The following is a 22,675-nucleotide window of genomic DNA, read 5'->3' on the forward strand; positions in this document are numbered from 1 at the left end:
TATGGGGATTATTTTCTGGGACTAATGATGAACGGTTCATATTTTTACATAGCTATCCTTAAAACACACACACACACAAATGTTGTGCATGACATTCACTGATGCTACAACTGTGCTTGGAGTGGCATTCCATAATTATGATCGGCTGGCACCATATAGGATTAGTCACAATTCCAACAGTCATAACTGCAACAAAACCTAATTTGGGTCACAAGCAAGCACTTGATTGGAATAATCTGCATCACTTTGTTTTATTAAAGCCCAAGGAATGCAAAACAGGACAATTTCATTGTAAGAAAGATTTTCCTTCCTATGCCTTTTAAACAACTCAGTAGACGTTTAAGTGAATCTCCACACTCAAGGTAATTTGAGGATTAATTAGATAGTACTTACAACATCCACTGAAAATGGAAATAATTTCTGCATATAAATGATAAGCATTAGTGTAACAATTTAAATCCTAAAGAAGATATATTTCAGCACAAAATTAACATGGCCAATCATAAGTGAATTAAAAGAGTCAGTGAATTTCACAATTCTGTATTTCACTAAAAGGACTAATCAGATTTACTTTACATTCTTAAAAAAATGCTATATGTAGGACTCCTCATTTGTTTATCTGACTACTAACTGCCAACATGTCTGACAGGTATAAAATTCCTAAAGGTATGAGTAGTTAAGAAGTCCCCAAAATGTAAAATACTACTTTTATAATTACAAAACCACATCTGATTCATTTACTTAAGAAAAAAAAAATTTAACCCTGTTCCATATTGAAATATTAACCATGAATTAATGTTTTACAAGAATCTATGAGATTATTTTTTCAAACGAAACTACAGAACAGTTTTTGCCTTCACTGAACTCTGTTGATTCACTGTTATAACTTTTTGTTTAAGTACACAGTAAAGGGTTATTAGAAAGGTATTTAAGCTATAAAAAACCAAAATAAGATATTTTTTTTAAAACCTAGTAACCTTTTTTTTTTTTTTTTCCAGTTTTCCTGCTACCCTGAAAAATAACACACTGCTTGTTTGCATAGAAGGTTGGCTACAGTATTTTATTTGGAGGCTGGTACATCTGATGTCAATTCTCCTCAGAGTACTGTGATCTCATTGACAAAAATATGCCAACTAACCACATGAGGCAACAGGTAAGCTTGTGGGAAGTATGTTCATGCCATAGTTCCCTGATATTAAAGAATGCCTTTATATAACTTGACTATAAACATCTGATGAGAAATAATATGCTAAATATAAATATTAATTAGAATCACAGTATTAGTATTCAATTAAATCCCTAATCTTCTGTGCCAAATCATATAAACTGATAAACACAGATCTTCTTTTCTAGATGGCATATCAGATCTTCCCAGCTGCTGTAGACTCATAAAATATTTTCCAAAAATCAATGTGGCACGAGTATATTCTTTTACCCAACGATACCTGAAAAAATTATTCCTTAAAAGGGACAACATCATCCATGCAAAATTCTCCTTTAGCTCACATAAAGGCATTAAAATGGTGAAAAAATTGTATCTAGAAAATATTTAAATTTTTCGCTCCATACTATAAAATTGTTGCATTTCACAGTTTGTTTATATTTTCAGAAATACAAAGAAGGAAACATAAGTACAGCAATTACCAATAGCTCGCCAGGTTTTTCAAAATATAAGTTCACACAGAAACAGCAAGCTAGTTTATATGCATCTGGCACAAAACAGAAATGAAAAGTACTGATATACGTTATGTTCAGTGGCCCATCCAAAGTGAGACAGTCCAAAGAAAATTCCCATTTGAGAACTTCTATTGCAAAGTGGTTCTCAAAGCAGTAAGGGAAAAGAAACAGTAATTCTCCTCCAGAAGTGAAATGAAGGAGGTATGGAGAAATGGGACATCACCAGTGGCCATGCTGAGCTTTTCTCAGGAATGGAAACTTTTTTCTGGATAGGTTCCCTTTAAATTAGTGTAAGTTGTATTGATGAGACAGACTTATTTCTACAGGGAGTCCAATTTTGATATTAGCTAGAATACTACTAACAGTTATTAGCAAAATTATTAAAATACTTTCTTATTATGAATCGTTGCAAACATGTACGATGACTAGAATTACTTTATACTTTTTTGCAGCCTATGACATGGGCTGCCTTCAAGCAGAGGGTCCTAAAAGCATCATCAGGTCTCCTCCAGAGTGGTGCTTTCTCAGACCTGGAATTTAGTAGCCTGCCTTACATATAAGGAACAGTCTACGAGCCCCACAGAATCTAACTAAAACCCCAATTTTGCACAATATTAAGATCCCAAATTTTGCAGCAGACTTGGAATCTGGCACAGACAGTTCTCTTTGAGCTGCAGATCCTGAGACCACCAGAAAGAAGCATACATCACAAGTAAGTTTCAGGTATTTCCTAAAACCAAACCAACCAACCTGCCTACGTTCACCCACAAAGTATTGCAGGCTTCTTAACCAGCAGGTCTTAGACTCAGGCTTTCAGCTTATTACCTGAATCCCAAGACCCGACTTCAATCCTATTCTTCTTACCTTGTCAGTTCCATTCCAACCCTAATAACATTGGAAAAATTTCATTACATCCCTTGAGGCAAATTTGTGCTTAAGTGTAAAAAGATCTAATGAACAATGGATTGGACAGTCCTACCTCCATAAGCAGCTCTACAAGGAGTCTGCAAAGATATGAGACAATTCCTTATACACATTTGCACCAGCATCAATCATGTAAGCACTGGCATGGGGCACCTTAGCCTTGTGTTCAGTTCATCCCCCAGTGCGAGCTCTGTTGACTGAGCACTCACATTTTAGGATGGACTGCTAACAAGACGATGCTGTGACATTTCGTATCTCATTACCAAGGGAAACCTCACTCCCGCTGTCTCTGGCAATCCTGCTTCCAGCAAGTTTAAATCATTCTGCAGTTGGGTCTTCCTGCCCTCTATGCCAGATCATTCCTTGGGCATGAATTACCATTGTTGAACAGTTACAGTTTGAATTTCCCCTTCAATAACCACGCTGTCAAATTTGTGTTCCCAGCTCACAGTTGCCTGCCAGGTCTTATATCCCCCTTCTCATTTTCAAAAATAGTCTTCTTTTCCATTTCCCATTATCAGGGTTGTTTTTTTCCCTGCCAGATCTTCTTTACCTCCTTAAGTCTAATTAGTATTCTTAGCTTTACCTACTCCTTCTTCTAACGTGGTTCAGGTTTTGTCTGTGCATTTCTTACTAGAAAGTTTCCATAACAGTACAAAAGACACAGATTTATCCTCCATGGCAAGATCCAGTACTTTCATCTTATCAGCTGGGAGGAACTAGGAACAACATGAGAGAAGAATTAGAGATTCAACCTTATTTCATATTTAACTTCTTCACTTAGTGCTGTGGAAATAAAAACCTGCTGAATTGCTCTGTGATGCTGCTTTTCTGCAGCAAACTCAAACCAAAAGTTTACCACAATTAACTGAGCATTTTTTTTTGTTCACGTTTTAACTTTATCTTAAGTTTCCCAAAGTGCAAAATGAGAAAACATGCCATGCAAAATTTCAGGCTAAACAGTCTAAATTGGAAGCAAGAGAAAAGACAGACTTAAAGTGAAAGACATTGAGCAACCAGCACAATCAGTACCAAAAAGGCTGCCTGTAGTGCACTTATTATATACTATTACAACAATATAATTTAGAAATTGTGTTATCTTGGCAACTCATTTACCTTGAATTCTTCAACAATAATACTCAAGGCTTCATGTCCAGCTTTCCTCATGTCTTCTAACTCCTGCTTATGCTTGTCCTGTACAAAAACATGTGGAAAGTTTATATATAACATAGGCACTCAACATAACTATTTTAATTAGGGGAGTAAAGACCAATTATTTTCTTCATTTTGAGTAACTTTTATGAAGAAATGCACACATCTTATATTGAGCATATATATAATACCTGACAAGCCAAGTTAGTCCTACTATTAAACATATTTTTATTTCTTTATTTTATTAGTCCCCAGATATTTCTCAATGGTTCTCCAATTTTTTTTAAGTTTTTCTTTGATGCTCTGATTTTTCTGGTTTCTTGGTATACCTGTGGGTGGCAGGACTTCCAAACCACTCTTTTAGTAAAAGTTATTTACTGCCTGTATTAATAAAAATGTTGAGATGGATGAGTATCAGATTCAGCTTCCTCAGAAAAGCACACTCTTCTCCTACTCATTACATAGCTCCTTTTTTATCTTTCCTTAATTCTTAAGTTTCCCAGGAAAGTGTTCCTCATAAGAACATCCTGAATATGTTTTTCAAACAAAGCTGTACTGTTCAGTTTTTATTTTATTCACTGTATCATGTGGAAGTAAAATGGACAGGAACATTCTAATATTTTTGCCTTTACATAAAAATGGTTGCCTGTGGTTTGCTATCTTAGTCTGCAATGTGAACACCTCATTAAATTCTCATCAGCATTTCATGCCTATCAGTGAGCAGCACCACTTTTCCAAATCAGAAATTGGTAAGTATTAAAAACTTTCCCTCCTCCCTCCTTCTTTGCTTCAGGGATCTGTTCTTAAATAAGCTAGTGCAGCAGGTCACAGGTGCTTTAAATCACCTGGGGAAACCAGTGCAGAGAGCAGAGAAGCATTCATCACAAATATTACCTTGCAGTGATTACAGGGCAAGACCATGCAAAACTTACACTACATATTAACTAATTTTTTTGGATGTAATTCAAGTTGAGATTAATTAATAAAATTATATGTTTTCTAAGATCTGTATGTTTGAAATAAGGAAAACCTAGCATCTAACAAAGCATGTTCAATTTTATTATGAAAGGCGATATAACACCATTAAAATTAATTGGTCTGTAACTCTGTATTTGATTAGAAGCTGAAAGGACCACCTTAGCAAAAAGTTTGAAATTATAGCTATAAAAACTTATCATTGGCCCAAAAATAATGAGACATTCAGATTCTCTTGAATAGAACTGGGGGTGTTGTGAAGGCGTGCAAGAACAACTGATATGAAGCAGAAGAATTGAAGATGGAAATATCTGGATGTGTAAATAAACTACTACGTCAGATAACAATGCACAACATCTGGGCACATCAGTTTAATCACATTGTGATAGATAGGTGTCATTGACACCACAAAGTAGTTCAAGTCTGATGTTATAGATGTTTAAAAACAAAACGCCCAAAACTGAGCTAGAAATATTTTTGCAGTATAAAATTACAGAATTGATATAAGGAAGAAAAATGTGATCCAGTGCTTAACTCCAAAACTTCACAAATGCTTAACAAATATCTTCCCTGTGAAAAGCAAAAATGGCAGGGGTCTGTGTGTGTGAGAGAGAGAGAGAGAGAAACATGTAATTACTATAGTAACTTACCTTGGATTGACAAATATGAAAAGAAAGAGTAAGCTAATGGTCATTAATTATGCTAGCTGAAAACAACCCAAAACAAAACCAAAACCGAAGAGAATGTATTCCATGTTGAGGAAAGTTAAAAGTAAGATTCCCATCTAAGATCTGTCAGAATCACCTTGAACGTAAGAGTGAGACATCATGGATGAAGCGTGTTGACCGAGCAAGCAGCATATTTCATTCTACTAAGTACAACGCCTCTCACTAGCATTACCATGCAAATCAAGACACAAAGCAAAAAAAACCCACAACAACGCAGTTTGTCCTCTTACAATAAGCCTCTCAGTTTTTTCAGTTAGTGACTTGTTCTAAGTCATGTACTAAATGTGAACTGGTAACACAAGCTGAAGCATCAACACCAAAGTATAACTCCCAACATGAAGATTCATTCCATCCACTACATTTCAGAGTACATACTTCCTTAAAATAACTCCTAAAGTATGAAAAAGTCATTAGTAAAGAACTAATAGTAAGGCATCAGTTTTGCTTGGTTCAGGTCTAGCAATTTCAAGAACAGAGGTAGAAGAGGAAATGAAAGGCCACAAGCACACAGATGAAAAGTTTAAGGTCACTTTGCAACGCTCCCTCAAAGCAAGGGTTTCATCTAATCTGATGAACACTACACTTCCTTTTTCTCTATTTGCAATATTTTTCAGCAAAGACAGCAGGCCTTAAAGTTTATTTCTTTTAACTTGTAAGGGTGCATTTCAATTCTTTTGAGGATGGCTGGCCTTTTCTTCTGAAACTGTAAAATAGTGTTTCAAAAGCTTATATCACTCAAAGGAATGTGTGCTTAGTCCTTGTATATCCAATAAGAAGACCCAAAGTCACTTCGAGGAACACATTTTGTAAGTGTAGGCATTGATTTACTGTCTAACAATGAAGACAGCCAAATCATGAAACTCCGGAAGTTTGATCTATGAGCACAACAGAAACATTCCAAGAACAGTAGCATACTCATTTGATGAACAACAGTCATGTTAGTTCTTCACAAATCTTCAATAAAATGTGTACTTTCCATATGAAAATGAGTTTAATGAAGGGACATAACTACCCTCAGAATTATGACTCTGCTTGTAAGAAAAAAAAAGGGAAGCTCTATGAAAGATTTTGAATGGTATAGACCTGAAATTAAAATGTAATATTCCGATATACTACAAAAGAGAGAATATTGTGTTTTCCAGCTCTTGTAGAATCCCCCTGCATGGTTTGCATGACTTCAGAGTGGTTTTTAAAGAAAGTTGCTGTTCCCTTCCTTTATTTAATAAATGCTTTTAAGAAAGGAAGCAAACATGAGTTGAGAAGTTTGAAATTTAAGTAAAATCATCTTCAGAGGACCTTCACTGCCTCTCCTTGTGCATTGTGATGGAGAGAATCTCACACCAGAATGCTGACAGAGATTAAACGTAAACTTGGAAGACAGAGGATTTTTGTCATCAAAATCTTGACAGTCATTCCAGAGAGCATGAAGCATTCTTTGTGAACACAGCGTGAAAGTAAAAGGCAACTCGGGGTTCACCATGTTTCATTTTTTCCTGTTTTGTGACTCTTACATGAGGAAACATGTAATTGTGAACAATTTATTCATAAGAATACATGCTTTAACACTACCAAATGTATGTGCCTTCAGAAATATATCAAATAAAACTTGGATGATAAGGACAAGAGAACAGGATTGAACTTTGAAAGTTGTCTTCCAAACTAAAACCCAAGTAACTCCCCTTTTCTTCCGTTAGACCCCTGTGAATCAAACTACTCTGTAGAGGCAGATGGATCCAAATGCCTCGTAAGCTTCTGAGAGGTGGGGTTCCCAAGGACACACTGGGCAGAAAAGCCTTCTGAAGCGACTGTGGCAGCGGGAAAGTTTACTGACCACCCGCCATCTAGCTGCTTGTCACTGCCTGCCAACTGCATTTGCAGTTCTTTTAGATCTTTTAGCTGAATTGCTTCCTAAATAATTTCAGTCTCACTGAACCATTGTTAGCATAAACAGTTTAAACAGGGTTCTTTGATGACACAGCATTTGAACAGAAAGCAAGGGCATGTGTTCATGCACACTGGGAACCATAAGGGTAACACTTCTTGCAGTACTATGTAAGATCCACAGTGAGAGAATCCTTCTGATGGAGGAAGAAGAGAGAGTAAAGACCTGAAACTTATTTTGTTATATTTAATTACCCTTGATTAAAAAAAAGTTGATACATTTTTCCGCTAACTTTCAAAGAGGCAGACTGTCTTGAAGTGGTGGGGAAAAATGTATGTCACCCACAGACTCCCTACTAACCTTCCATTCTAGGACGCCTGCATATCACACATATTGTAACAGCAATAAGTGAAAGCATATACAAAAAATGAAGAAAAAGATACTCTCAATCTCACTTTCTTCTCATCTAATTCAAAGCAACCGCAGTTCTCATTATCAAAAACGGATGCTCAGAAAAAATATTTTGTGTAGTGCTCCTAATACATATGGAAAACAGCATCAAAAAAAAAAAAGAGACTTGAAACTGAAAATTAGGGTCACCAAACACAGCCACCTGAAAAGGAAGCAAATGGCTACATATCAAAACATCTTTTGATAAAAATCAGCCCACAACAGTAAACACCACAGCAATTTCACAATCCCACTTCTATAGTGGGTGTAACTAACACCAAAAAAACACCAAAGTTACTGAAATAACTGAAAAAAAATATCGTGCCTATTGAATTTATGACATTTACTCCATGGTTGTTTCCCCCCCCCCCACTGACTATTCTCTTGTGATCAGAGCAAAAGAAATTTAATTTCTTACTCTTTTTTTATTAGGTTATCAATAATCACCATTTATAACATTAAAAAATATCAGAGTAGTAACACACAAATAAAGCAAAAGCCAATACTGCAAAGAAGCACTATGAGATCACATTCATATGCAGAAAAAATGATAGAAAAAATAAAATCAATTCAGGAAAAGATCCTAAATTTTCACCCATGTAAACAAATTATCAAATAAGCTCCATAAAATAAAATCCTTTACTTTGAGTTCAACTGGTATTATGTACTTTTTACATTTTACAATGTAATTCATAAACCCCGTTTAAAAAAAGTCAGGAAAAATGCGCCAATAAAATGGTAAGTTAACTAACTAAAGCACCCACGTTTTAACTGTACAAATGTTTTTGTAACAGCTGTTGAGAGTCTTATGTTACTATACATAACATGAAAAATAGTTATCTGATTTGATGCTGACAACCTATCTACTGTAAGGCTGTTGTATCTTCAGAATTAGCTGCAAGTCCGAGCCAACATCTTAGCAAGTGATGTACTCTCTTACCTCCTCATTTCTGTACTAATGCAAAAAGGCAAACTGTAGTTCCCTGCAGGCAACCAGGTTAGAAGACTCTTCAAAACCATCTTACACAGTTTTGCTGCATACAATTACATCATTAGAAGACTCTTCAAAATGGACTCAATTCCTCCATTACATCAAGAGTTTCCTCTCCACAAAAATTATCAGCTCTTTTTTCTTTAAAGCATCATTTAAAAAAAAAAACCAAAAAACATTTAGTATCACAATAATTCTGTTACGGAACCGGTAACTTCTCATTTGATGGTATACATTTGCTCCAATTCACCCAAGTACGGAGAAAGAAATATTACTGACTACAACAGAAAAAAATGACTGGAAAAATGAGTTAGCACGATGAGAATCAGTCTATAATGGCTAATTAACATACACACTAGAGTGTGCTATTGTATATAAAATACAGATTGGTTGCTATTTCTGTTCATGTGAAATAAGAATAATGAGCTCTCCAGAACTAAGACATAGGACTGCCTCCAGGTCTATAGCAAACCAAGTATTTTCACTTTTGTCATATCACCAACATTCTAGTGAAAGATACAGTTGAGAACCCAAAGATAAGGACAAACATTTTTATAGAAGGAATGAAAAAAATCAGATTTCCCTATATAACCAATAGAATATGCAGTATGCACAACCTTGAGCTCACTACAGGAAACAAGGAGATACCGTCATTTATTTTATTATTATTAAATATCATTGCTACCTGGAGTATCCAACAACAGAAGACTTTAAGTGAATAATGAAGTGAGAACTTACATGAGCAACTTCCTAATATAGTGGTGAGAACATTTCCTGCTGAGTTAGAACTGAGCTGAGCCAGAGTGAAGTGAGTGCGAATGGACCCGTCTGCTGGGAGACATTATGACTGATTGAATGTGAAAAACTATGTAAAGGAAATAGTATGGAAGAGCTGTACATGCCCAAAACTGAAACATAATTCTAGTTCCCATACCACATGTAACTAAACTCTCCAAGTATTTGCAGCATATAACTCCATAAGCATGGATCTCTACCCTGTCACATTTAAGCCATTAATATTTTGTGAAGAGCAACTATAGTTTATATCTGCTATTTATTCTACAGGATGTAAATACAGAGACTCTCTACTGAGGAGGACATTAAACAAGAAAAACAAGAGCTAATGCTTGTGCAGAACAATCTGTTAATTAATACTGAGGGGTTTTAGTATTAATATATATTTTGCTATCAAAACTGTATAATACAGTAAAAAGCACAGTACGCTTGACTCAGCCATTTTCTAAACCATTATATAGATACTTCCTTGGGATGGAGCTACACTGTGCCAGGGCATCTTATGCCACTGATGCTTTCCTACTTCCCCACGTACTCTGAATGATGGGACGTAATAGCAAGACAAAGAAGACAGACAAACAGGAGAACAATTCCAGGGAAGCTGAAAGAAGAGAACACTTCCATTAAACAACACAGTAAGCATGAAAGGAATTCTTACCTTCATTAGGACATTCTCATGTCTTTTATCTCAAAAGCATCAGTCTTCACATTAAATTAAATTCCACCATTGTTCATAAAGAACAAAATATTAACTTGGAAAGTGTTGCCAGCTGTCATCCATAGCTATTGATACTGAAGCAAGTTACAATACCCGACACAATTTTATATACTACATATATTAAAAAATTAGTATTTATGTATTACTCTACCATATGTACTATAGTGCTATATATAAATATGTATGAATAAACTACACAAGAAGAGTTTTCCTTCTTTCTTTAGATAGGAAACTGACCTGCAGACTGCAAAGAGACAAAAAAAGACTGCAGAAGATTAGACTAACCCAACGAGTAGGAAGCCAAACAAAACTGCCAGGAGGCCTGCATGGATGAATAAGGAGCTCCTGGCAAAACCCAAACTCAAACCCAAACAAGGAGCATACACACCTTTGAAGCAAGGACATGTAACCTGGGGAGGACTACAGAGACATTGTCCGAGCATGCATGAATGAGGTAAGGAAAGCAAATGCCCAGCTGAAATTGAATCTGGCAAGGGATGTCAAAGACAACAAGAAGGGGGTTTCTATAACTAGAGATGACAAAAGGAAGGCTAGGGAAAACGTGTGCTCACTGCTGAAGGAGATGGTGCTCACAGAGGACACGGAAAAGGTTGTGGTCCTGAATGCAAGAATCAGGAATCCTAAAGACCAGGGGAAAGTCTGGAGTGAGGATGACATATTGCAAGAGGATCATGTCAGCAAACACTTAGGCAAACTGGGCACAATTAAGTGCGTGAGGCCTGACAGGATGCACCCATAAGTGCAAGATGTCATTGCAAGGCCCCTCTCGATACTCTTAGACTGATCATGGTGACTGGGAGAGGTAAAAAAATATCACTCCTGTCTTCAAAAGGGCAGGAAAAAAAAAAACCAAGGAACTACAGGCTGGTAAACCTCACCTCAGTACCTGGGAAAGTGATTGTGCTGGTTTTGTCTGGGGTAGAGTTCACTTCCTTCATAGCAGCTAGTATGGGACTATGTTCTGGATTTGTGCTGAAAACAGTGTTGCTAACAGAGGGATGGTTTAGTTCCTGCTGAGCAGTGCTTGCACAGAGCCGAGGGCTTTTCTGCTGCTCACCCCACCCCAGCAGCGAGCAGGCTGGGGGGGGCACAGGGAGCTGGGAGGGGACCCAGCTGGGACAGCTGAGCCCAACTGGCCAAAGGGATATTCCACACCATATGGCATCATGCTCAGCATATAAAGCCGGGGGAAGGAGGAGGAAGAGGTGGGACGTTCAGACTTAAGGTCTTTGTCTTCCCAAGTAACCATTATGTATGATGGAGCCCTGCTTTCCTGGAGATGCCTGAACACCTGCCTGCTGGTGGGTAACTTTTGCTTTACTTATTATATTGGCTTTATGTCAACCCACAAGTTTTTTCCCTTCTGATTCTCTCCCCCATCCCACCAGGGGGGAGTGAGTATGCAGCTGGGTGGTGCTTCATTGCCAGCTGGGGTTAAGCCATGACAGTGATGGAGCAGATAATCCTGGAAACCATCTCAAGGCACCAGAAGGCAGGGAAGTACCAGAAGTAGTCAGCATGGCTTCACCAAGGGGAGGTCATGCTTGACCAACTTTATTACATTCTATTGTGCCATGACTGACTTGGAAGAAGAGGCAAAAGCAGCGGACATTTTCTAGCTGAACTCCAGTAAAGCCTTTGACACTCTCTCCTGCAAGATCCTCATAGAGAAGCTGTTGAAGTATGGGCTGGATAAGCAAAAAGTGAGATGGATTGAAAACTGCCAGGCCCAGAAGTGTGGCAATCAGAAGCCTAAGTCTATAGCTGGAGGCCAGAAACTAGCAGTGTAACCCAGAGGCAAATGCTGGGTCTGATCCTGTTTAAGACCCTCATTAACAATCTACATGATGGGGCAGAGTGTACCCTCAGCAGGTTCGCAGATGACACAAAACTAGGAATAGTGACCAATATGCCAAGACAGTCAGGCTGCCATTTGGAGAGACTCGCCAGGCTGGAGAAACAGCCTGGCAGGAACCTCATGAAGTTCAACAGAGGAAATGCAAAGTCCTGCAGCTGGGGAGGAAAAACCCCATGCACCAGTACATGCGAAGGGGCCACCCAGCTTGGAAGCAGCTTGGCAGAAAAGAACCTGAGGGGTCCCAGTGGACAAGAAGCTGAACGTGACCCAGGAATGTGCCTTTGCCACAAAGGCGGCCAACTGTATCCTGAGCTGCATTAGGCGCCGCTGTTGCCCCAGGTCAAGGAAGGGGATCCTTCCCCCCTGCTCAGCACTGGAGAGGCCACACCTGGAGTATTGTGTCAACCTCTGGGCTCCCCAGTACAAAAAAACCCACACGGAGGTACTGAAGAAAGTCCAAAGGATCAAAAGGATGGTGGGACTGGAGTATCTTTCACAGGAGGAGTAAGAGAAAGTTGGGACTGTTTAACCTAGAGGAGAAGGCTCAGGGAGATCTTACCAATGTATATAAACAGCTGAATGGAGGGTGCAAAGAGATCAAAGCCAGGCTCTCTTCTGCAGAGCAAATGACAGGACAAGAGGCAATGGGCACAAACTGAAACACAGGAGGCTCTATCTGAACACCAGGAAGTGCTTTTTTGTGGTGAGGGTGATCAAGCACTGGTACAGGCTGCCCAGAGAGGTGGTGGAGTCTCCCTTCCTGGAGATATCCAAAAGCTGTCTGGACACGGTCCTGGGCAACTGGCTTTAGGTATCCCTGCCTGAGCAGGGGGGTTGGAGTAAGTGACCTCCAGAGAACCCTTCCAACCTCAGACATTCCATGAACCACAGTCATACTTACCAAGCCCTAATCTACTAGGTATTAACCAAAAGGTTACTTGTTTTTCCTCAAAACTTTTCCACAGAAAGTACTAAAAAGAACTTGCTGTTGTATTACAAAGCAAAGCAGAGTGGAGTGCTGCATATTTATAGACCTATCACATGTGAACTCTTCCAAAGGATCCATTATCTACAGTTCACTACAGCACATATACTATTTTCCAAAATTTATTCTGGATACAACTTTTTATTCCTTGTTTCAAACATACAAAAACTTCAAAACTCACCGTGACCTAGTAAGCAAAACCACCATTTATATTAACAAAACTATAATTGATCTAAAGATACTTTCTGTGCCAAAAATTGTTAACATTTCCATCTGCAGCTTTGTTTACTTCTCAAAGGTTATCAACATACATTTTAGAAATAACTAATTGAAACAATGCATATTGAATTTTCATAGTTGTACTATTCATAAGACATAATGACGTTCATAGAACATTCTAGAGGAGAGCTTGTAGTCTTTTCAAGTATGTTTAAAAACCCAAGATGACTACAAAGACACTTGACTGTCAGTCCAATAGCTTCAAAAGCATGCAGGCAGAAATTCCACTTAAGCATGAATAAAAACTTCTTAAGATTTAATTCCAGAAGGTATAAAGTAACAATCATTGTATGTAAAGACTAAGATTAAGATATCTTTGAAATTTCTGCAATGTAATAAAAAAACAAATTGTTTCTTCCTTCCTTATTTCTAGTATAGAAAATAAATTGAAGTATAATGTAAACAATCCTATTTACTACAAAACTCAACAGAAAAAGGTACATTTTTATATCTAAATCTTCTTTTCATTTTCAGTATGTGAACAATTTTCTTTGGCTGCCTCTTGATACAAAGCTCAGAAAGCAAACGATGGTGATATACTTGCCTCTTCTTCCAATCTTAACTAGTTTTCTGATTTGTAAATACATTTTGGAATACTAAAAACATTCCAAAGCAGATGGACTGTCTGGAAACCAGCTGATCAACAGCTATTTTCCCATCAAAGTACAAGCAAAGCAGCTCCAGCACAAAGCGGTTGCCATATTTATTCAGGGCTACAAAAGCTTCTCTGTTTGTTTCCTGAAGACAACGGATAAAGGGTATGATGTACAAGTTGAACAAAAATGACAGAACTTGCAGGACAACCGGAGACACAAGTAAATATCTTTTCATCAAGCTGTTGTATCTGTTTTACTAGGTGACAAGAATTTATATCAGAAGACAAAATGAAGAACGGCTTGGGAACCTGAGCATCAGATCAAGGTGTTTCAGATAATACAAATGCCAGGAAAAACAGGTACTGAAGAAAACAGAAAAGCCCTACATAGACTTTCTCATCTGCAGGTTTGCAAGACAAGCTTCTCTTGACCTTGTTGTTTAAGAGAAATAAGGTTTATGAAATAAAAACTGCACACTTGTCAGTTAGACCATATTGCACAACCCAGAATGCAAACTGCATCTGCAACTTACACCACCGTTTTCCTTGCATCCAGAGAACTGCTATCAAATTGTAAGCTTCTACATTAAGTTGCTGGTCATTTGTTTTACATCTCTGGCAAATTCATAAATAATCTAGCACATAGGGGGAAGAAAAAAAATTCAAAGAAACACAAATTACACCTTCACCAGGCACAATAAAAAAGTAAATCAAGAAAGCAGAAGAACTTACTTCTCCATTATTTGAAGAGACTATAGTACTACTGTGGTCGCTGAAGGAAAAGATTTGTTACCTAACCTCAGAAAAATTACATCTGGAAGGAAGCACCTTCCACAGACCAGAAAAAGGTACCCAAATCACAGATACACAGATTTTATAAGTCCTCCTCGCTTCTTATTGTGTATGTCAGGGAACCAGTCATGCAGTTCCACATTCTGGATTTGCTTACTGTGAAACCTCACACAGAACATAGATGTGTTGTATGGTACAAGTTCCTATTGTCACAAGGCAGATGTATTTAAAAGCACCAAACCCGTTATATTTCATAAAACAGTGATTTAAGTTTACAGTAACTGATATTCTGATTAGTTTAACATTTCAAATACTGCATTAATAAGATTTTTGGTTCAGGCATTCCTGGCCCTGCCTTTAATTGCTAATGTCTTTTTGCTGGCAATGAGGTAGGCCAGATCAGAGTAAAATATTCCAAACAATTCAGCCTGGGGAGTATTCCCTGGATTTGAGTTATGACTTTACTGACTGGGAGTGGGCTATTTATTTTTCTCAGTTTATGACCACAGTATTAAATCACAAAAATCACACAATCATTCAGGTTGGAAGGGACCTCTGGAGGTCATCTAGTTGAACCTCCTACTGAGAGCGAGATCAACACAGAATTCAGACCAGATAGTCCAGATTCTCGTCCAGTCAGACCTTCAAAGCCTCTGAGGATGGAGGTTTCACAACATCGCTGGGTAAAACATCCCAATGTTTATCTTCATCACAATTTTTTTTTTCTTATATCAAGTTGCAACTTCCCATGTTTCAATTTATCATCATTTCCACTTGTCCTCCTGCTATGCATCTCTGCAGAGCCTGCCTAGCTCCATTTTTCTGACAACCTTGTAGGTATTGGACATCTGCTACTAGGTTCCCCCTAAGCCTTCTCTTCTCCAGGTTGGTCAAGATACACAATTTCCATTGCATTCCTCTCATCCACAGTCTAGGTGTTTCATCACAGAAGGCAATCAGGTTGGTCAGGTATAATTTACGTTTTGGTAAATCCATGTTGGCTATCTCCAATCACCTTCTACATGTGCCCAGAAATGGCTGTCAAGAGCACCCGAGCCATGATTTTTCCAAGGACCAAAAGGCTAGCACACCCCGATCCATACCTCAACCTTCTTTTTTTTTTCCCCCCAATAATCAGACATTCCTCAGTCTCTGAGTCAATACAGAACTCTCCCATAGTGACAGCCAGATCTCCCACCACCTAATTAAACCAGACAGCTCTCCTGAACTCTGGGGTATGAAGCTGCTTGTTTTCATGACAGCCTCACCTGCTCTTCTTCCCTGCCTTTCTAATGAGTTCATATCCATCATCCACACTAGAGATCCAGCCACACACACTGCAGTTATTTCAGCAGTATCATAGTTCAGCCTCATCACATGGAGCTCTAGCTCCTCCTGCTTGCTTCCCAGAATGCATGTGTTTGCATATGCACATTTGACATGGGCCCCTAAAAATCGATTTAATTTTTGTGTTGCTTGATGAGCGGGAATGTGGTTTTAGTTATTTCTTTTACCACCTCCCACGTCTCAGGTGACTAAACCCACACTTCTTAAATAGATGTTAAACTCATATGTGAAGAGAAGGAATAAGTCTTGCTTCCCTTTGCAAGCAACACACAAGATGGACAAAAAGAGATGACAGTATTTAGTTCCTAAGTCTGTGTTTAAGAACTCAGCTTGATTAGCAAAGATGATGCCAACCTCTAGTTGCCTGTCATCAATGTGATTCCAGTTGCAGGGTACCTGTGAAAAACAAACAAACAAAAACCCACCAACACTCCCTTCTACCAGAAACCCCCATAGTTCAGGGCCTAGATACAGACCTAGACATTTGAAGAGCATTCCTATGTGAGAACTGTTCCACGCATTTCTTTATTTCTCTATTTCACTTACTGTGAAACACTGATATCATTGAACTAAAAACAAAACTACTTACTCCAGGGGAGAAAAGTTACATTTCTGGGGTTGGGGTGGGTAGAAAATCTAATTAATCTATTAAAAAGATTATATACTTAATCTATTTTTTCCTCTAATCAAAGAATTCACTTAAATCACCAAAAATCAGTAATTTTTTTTTTTTTTTTTTTATTTAAGCTAAAACACATCAGATGTAACATTCTGGAAAAGTCAGCAATGATTGATACCACCTTAAGTTACTTATAGGTAACTAAAAGCTATGCTGGGTTTTAATTGGTTTTGGGTTTGTGGTTTTTCTTTCTTTAAATTTAATTGCAAATTGAAAAACACATAGACCTGGTAGTTTTTTAAAATTACTTATCATCAAACTATGTCATCTAATCCATTTTTTTAAATGTTACTACTGTAGAAATTGACCACAAAAGGCAAATGGATTCATACAGATAAATATTCAAAACTTCTATAATCTATAGTGAAAACAACAAAAATAGACAATATATTCTACTTTTCAAAGGAGAGGAATAAACCTCAAGAATCTTGACAGTGAAGTGGCTGTTTTATTTATTTTACACACTCCGTTTAGTTCTCAATTTTGATGATATCAAAGCTTTAAAAAGAAATTGTAAGAAAGATTCTTTGGGAAAAATACCATTTCTTTTGCAAGAAGTCAATCTTTTTAAAAGCAAACGAGCAGAGTATTAATCGAGGGATAAAACATGACATTGGGAACAATAGAAGAAAAAAAATATTTAAGTCAAATCTGGCTTTCAGCTGAAACTTTCATTCACTTCAGTTGAAGCTGTATGTGAATACGCAAAGAACATTCCCACTATAGGAAGTCTGCAACAGGAAAAGAATTGGGGGAAAAAAAAACCCAAAACTTGCCTAGCAACCTCTCTCCTGCCCAAAGAAGGAATAGAGATTAAGTGACAAGAACAGAATTAACATGGATAAAATTTAATTTTTGTCTTCTTAGAGTTTTTAATTTTCCCATTGTCTCAGTTTGAGAACTGCACTCCTGTCCAAGACTTGCACATGCATACCTTTGAGGCAGTGACTGACTTTTCCATTACTGTATCTAACACTCATTCATTCTCTAGATCTTTTTCATTTTGTCATTATATTGTTTCTTGAATACACTCTTCCCACCCACACCACCATCCTTCCCTCCAACAACAGTAAAACCATGGTTCTCATCTTTGAAATTTTTTCTTTGGACAACAGTAACTCTCTCCATAGCTCTGTTCTTTAATCTATTCAATATGCTGCAGTTTAAAAACAAAAACTCCACCAAAAAACCCACCCAAACCCACATAGATGGGGGGGAAGGGGGAAACAGAGATCACAGTTTTCCTCCCAAAACATCAAGAGTAGGACAAAATAATAACAGCAAGAAGCCTCCTGTTGCTGAAAAGTCAGAGCGAGAAGTGAAGGGATTCTAACTTGGACACAAATATCACTTCATCCAACTCTACAAACTAAGACCATACATACACCGCCCCTTTCAAGCATCCCTCAGTTCCTTTCTACAAGCCAGCTGGCAAGGATGCAGAAAGAAGCTCATGCTTGCTTTATTGTATAAAATAAATTAAAATGTAAAGATTTTAAAAGGCTGTGGCATTAGGACTGAATTTGACAGAAAGCTTTAGCTGTATTTTAACTTTTTTTGAAACTTTTTGGTATTTTACACTATGTCAGACCTCCCACAAATTGGCTAATCCAGATGCAAAAAATCAGGATTAAGACATATTCTTGTTGTAAGCAGCTCCCCTCTTCACAGGGGCACAAATATTGCTTACAGGCTCTTGGCTAAAGGTCTTCTCAAAAAATGAAAGCAAATCCTGCTGGAATACAGCCTTTCTCAACTGGATGAGTGCAGATTTATTAAGCATATGTAAAGGTATTTAAAAGGCCACATTGAAAAACCTAAAGTAGTGCAGCAGAGATTAAAAATCCAAAATATCAAAAAATGAATAAAAAAGTTGTTTCTTCCTCAGAAAAATATTATTGGGTTTCTATTGTGCAATGGAAGATTCATCAGCTATGGCAGTGATTAGTACATGACAAGATAACTTAATTGGTGGCGACTGAATAGGAATACATTGCAAGTTTATTAAATACTGTCATAGGAATTGCAGCATGTCTCAAAGAGCTGCTACTTTTATTTAATAAATATTCAGTTCTCAAAAACGTGCAAAACAGACAACCTCAATGTAAGATGGGGGAAAAGTGCCACTAGACCCTCATCCATGCGAGAACTATCTCATGAAAATATAATGCAAAATAGGAGATATCTTCAGACTACTCTTGTAGTCTCTGTTGCAGGATACCTACAACACCCTCTTTCCCCCTGCATGCCAGATGTCCACTGCATCTTTGAATGAATACCAAAAAGGCCAGAATAAGTTTCCTCAGTTAAAACTGTCACTATATTCTTAGTAAATAACAGTATACAAGATCTAAGACCTACTAAATCTAGTTTAAAACAGTAACACTGAATGTGGTGAAGTGATACATGGCTAAATAAGCAATAGGTCCAAGTCCCGTACACGGAAGCACCTCTCACCTCTCCAGCTGGACACAGCTGTGTTCTGGCTGGTCATCAGGGGATTCCGTGCAGGTCATGGAATTCCCAGGTGGCAGAGATACGATCACACTCCATATGAAACCCTGGAATTGTTCTCCCCTGGTGACCAAAATTAGATTTGTCTCTGCTCACAAGGGGGAAGTTCCCAGATGAAGCCAATTCAATGGAAATCATAATATTGAAAAATACCTGATAAACACTGGAAGACTCAAGGAAGGAAGGAGAGCACAGTCTCCCTAGAAGCAGCTAACTTATCATGATCTAGTAGATTTTCTTGAGTTCAAGCTGAAGCATTTAGCACAACTCACTATTAAAACCATCAATGAAAATTGCAACTGCTATATAAAAATAAAAAGCATAAGACTAAATATTCCTTAATGGACACAAGCATCAAGTCTCTGTTTACTTACAAAATAAGTAATTGCAAAATTTACATTATCGTAGAACTGTAATAACAAACATCTTCTTAGAGTTCTAAGTAGTAGTCGCTAAATAGCACAAAGAGTTTGTTGCTTCTGGGTTTGGAGGGGTTTGGGGTATGGTTTTTGGGTTTGGGGTTTTTTTGAAACATTTTGTTTTAAACCCAAAAATACTGGTGCCACAAAAGCAGGCAACAAACTGAAAAGCTGGCGGAAACCACGGTTTAGTTCACAAAGATGGAAATGGGCATTTCCTTTTCTCCTTTATTACTAACAGAAATGCTCTTCGCTCATAAAAATTCTTTCCAATTATACAGTTTGAATACAAGGGAGATCCAGAATACTTTTCCTTATTTCTTGCTTATGAGCTCAAACTACAATTTTCCTTCTTAGCCTCTCTGAAGTTTCCTAGCCTTATTCCAAAGTCTTTACCTAGAAGACTAATTGAAATTTGCATTTCAGCGACACACTTGCTCCTTTCCATATACTTATCTCAAAACTCAGACTACACCCTCAGCCCTTTGAAAACCTAGCACAGGAGCTTGGATCGTTTTCCCTACATAAAAAGGAACTACATTAAGTGCAGAATTACTAGCTGAAATTATTCTTATTATAGAAATAAATATTATAATAGATGAAGAAATTAAAAAATGCTCAGTCCTTTATCATTGTATCTTGGATTATTTTTTAAGCATTAATCAGATTTGCATTTATTTCTGGAAATTAACATTGATCATCCTAAACAATTATTTGCCTGAGGATGCTTAAATTTGCAATGCATATCCAAAACCAAAATACTGTCTGTTTAGCAATACATTTGAGTAATAGGTCTATTTTTAGGGAACTGCATAGGATTAGGGAAGACTGTTTTATCTCAACATCTTTCAGGTTTAAGAACAGATGTTCTAGTTTTCATTAGCATCATTTTTCTTTAAATGATAAAACTTTAGCCAAGAAAAGTATAAAAGAGTTCTCAGTAGTTTAAGCACATGATTATTTTAAATGTCACATGCAGCTCTGGAGCCTTTAAGCCTTTAATGAGGAAAAAAATTCTACAAGTCTCAGCAACACAACATGGGGTGGGTTTTTTTTGTTGTTGTTGTTTCTTCAGGTATTTTTATTTTTTTGTTTTTTTTAAGAACAATGACAGGGAGGTAATTAAAAGTAATTATTGTTCACTAGTTATCTACAAGCAGTACCAAAAATAATCAGTTAAGAATATACACTTTAAAACTGCTTTAACCTTATAAACAAATCATTTTTATTTGAAGAAAAAAAAATAGAACGGCAATTGTATGGTATATATGTTATGCTGGTATATAATTAGAGCTGACTTTTACCTTCCTCTATCTCCTCTACCGCCCAATCATTATTTTACCTTTTAAAGTTTCTCATAATCAGATGGTGGTCTTAAAACCTTGATGATATTAAGTTGCTACATTTATATTCTATTGTGATTATTTCAATGACTAATCTTTTACCACTCTAACTGCTTTCCCAATATCAGGAGCTCTATAGAAATGAGCTGTTACACACCTTTGTAGCAGTTTACTACACTACTTATTTGTTGAAATTAAGGTGCTACGCATTTTGCCTACATTTTAAAATTTTGGCAGTTTACTCAAGTAAAAAAAACCTAAATCTTAAAGGCATAATTAATAACGAAGTTTTCAAGTAAACAGAGAATGCATGAATAAATTTGACTTTGACATGTAAGTCATGAGTTTTTCTTAGTTATGTATTAACCTCCAGTGTATGAATTAATAAATTAGAATACTTTATAGAAATAAAGTTGTTTAATACTTGACAAATTATATATTTCAACTGATCAAACTGTTCCAGCATCAAGTGTGTACTATATACAAATGAAATTTAACACAGATTGAAGAAGTAAATTTAAAGGTGTTTAAGTAATAGGTTAATTAGGCAATAAAATTTTCAGCAGGTAGTAAACTATATTCTGCAGTCATTCGTAGTTTATTAATGAACTATGAACCAAAGAAGATGATTTAGCAGTTAAAGGGCAATGAAGGAGCAATTCTTCAAAACCGTTCCCAAAATATCATACTAATATTTGCTGTACATCTTATTTCTCCCAAGTATATAAACATGAAATACAAAAATGCTGCTAAAACTATTGTCTAATTTTGACTAATATTGGCTAAGACTTAGTATTTTGATAGTGAGAATGGTCAAGTACTCACAATAATTACACTGTCTCAGATGCCTTACATTGAAGACAAACAGGACTCAAGTGGATCCACAGACATGGAGTTGCTTTGGCACTGTTCCCCAATTTTTTTTAAGAAACTGCATGCCAAGTAACAGATAACTGACTTAGAAGCATTGCCTTAACAGTACAGTTATTCAAGTTCACAGGTTTCTTAATTTTGAGTACATTTTGCACATTTCTATTATCCGCCCCAATAATCCAACAAGATAGTATTTCTACAAAAGCTAGATCCAGTGAAAATCTTGATGGCACAAGCTTGGTGGTAATGAACTCCAATTTATCAGTGTTAAATATATTTGGTCATTTCACAACTGTCTCAAATAGAATTTCCATATTAAATGGAAAAAAAAAATAATCATCCTGAACACATTCACCATGAATGCACAAATGGAGATGTACAGTAGCTACAATGGACCTGTGACACACTAAACATAAATTAGTCAATGCATTCAAATAAATCTAGGATACACTGGCACAAAACAGGTCAGGCCAGTTAGAAAGCAGTCAGGACAGGAATCTTGGTTCCAAAAAAATATGTTAACTTCCACATACTTACACACTAGAAAAATGAAAGTTTTCTAAGCACAATTTCTTGCATATCTTTAAAATTAGAGAACCAAAGGAGGCACATAACTGTAAAAGAATAAATGCTAAGCAAGCTATATGACTGTAACTGTATACTAAAGTACAAGGCAAG

General features: G+C 36.9%; 1 protein-coding gene across 5 annotated transcripts in view; it reads right to left on the bottom strand.

Moving 5' to 3' along the window:
* CCDC91 (coiled-coil domain containing 91) overlaps positions 1–22,675 on the bottom strand; it is a 149,878-nt gene that overhangs the window by 72,432 nt on the left and 54,771 nt on the right. For all 5 annotated transcript variants that reach the window (XM_055712245.1, XM_055712247.1, XM_027815048.2 and 2 more), the window contains exon 7: positions 3,718–3,795. In XM_055712245.1, the coding sequence (XP_055568220.1) occupies positions 3,718–3,795 (78 nt within the window). The remainder of the gene's footprint in view (positions 1–3,717; positions 3,796–22,675) is intronic.

This window comes from Falco cherrug, chromosome 5 (genome assembly GCF_023634085.1).
Source record: "Falco cherrug isolate bFalChe1 chromosome 5, bFalChe1.pri, whole genome shotgun sequence".
Classification (NCBI taxonomy): domain Eukaryota; kingdom Metazoa; phylum Chordata; class Aves; order Falconiformes; family Falconidae; genus Falco; species Falco cherrug.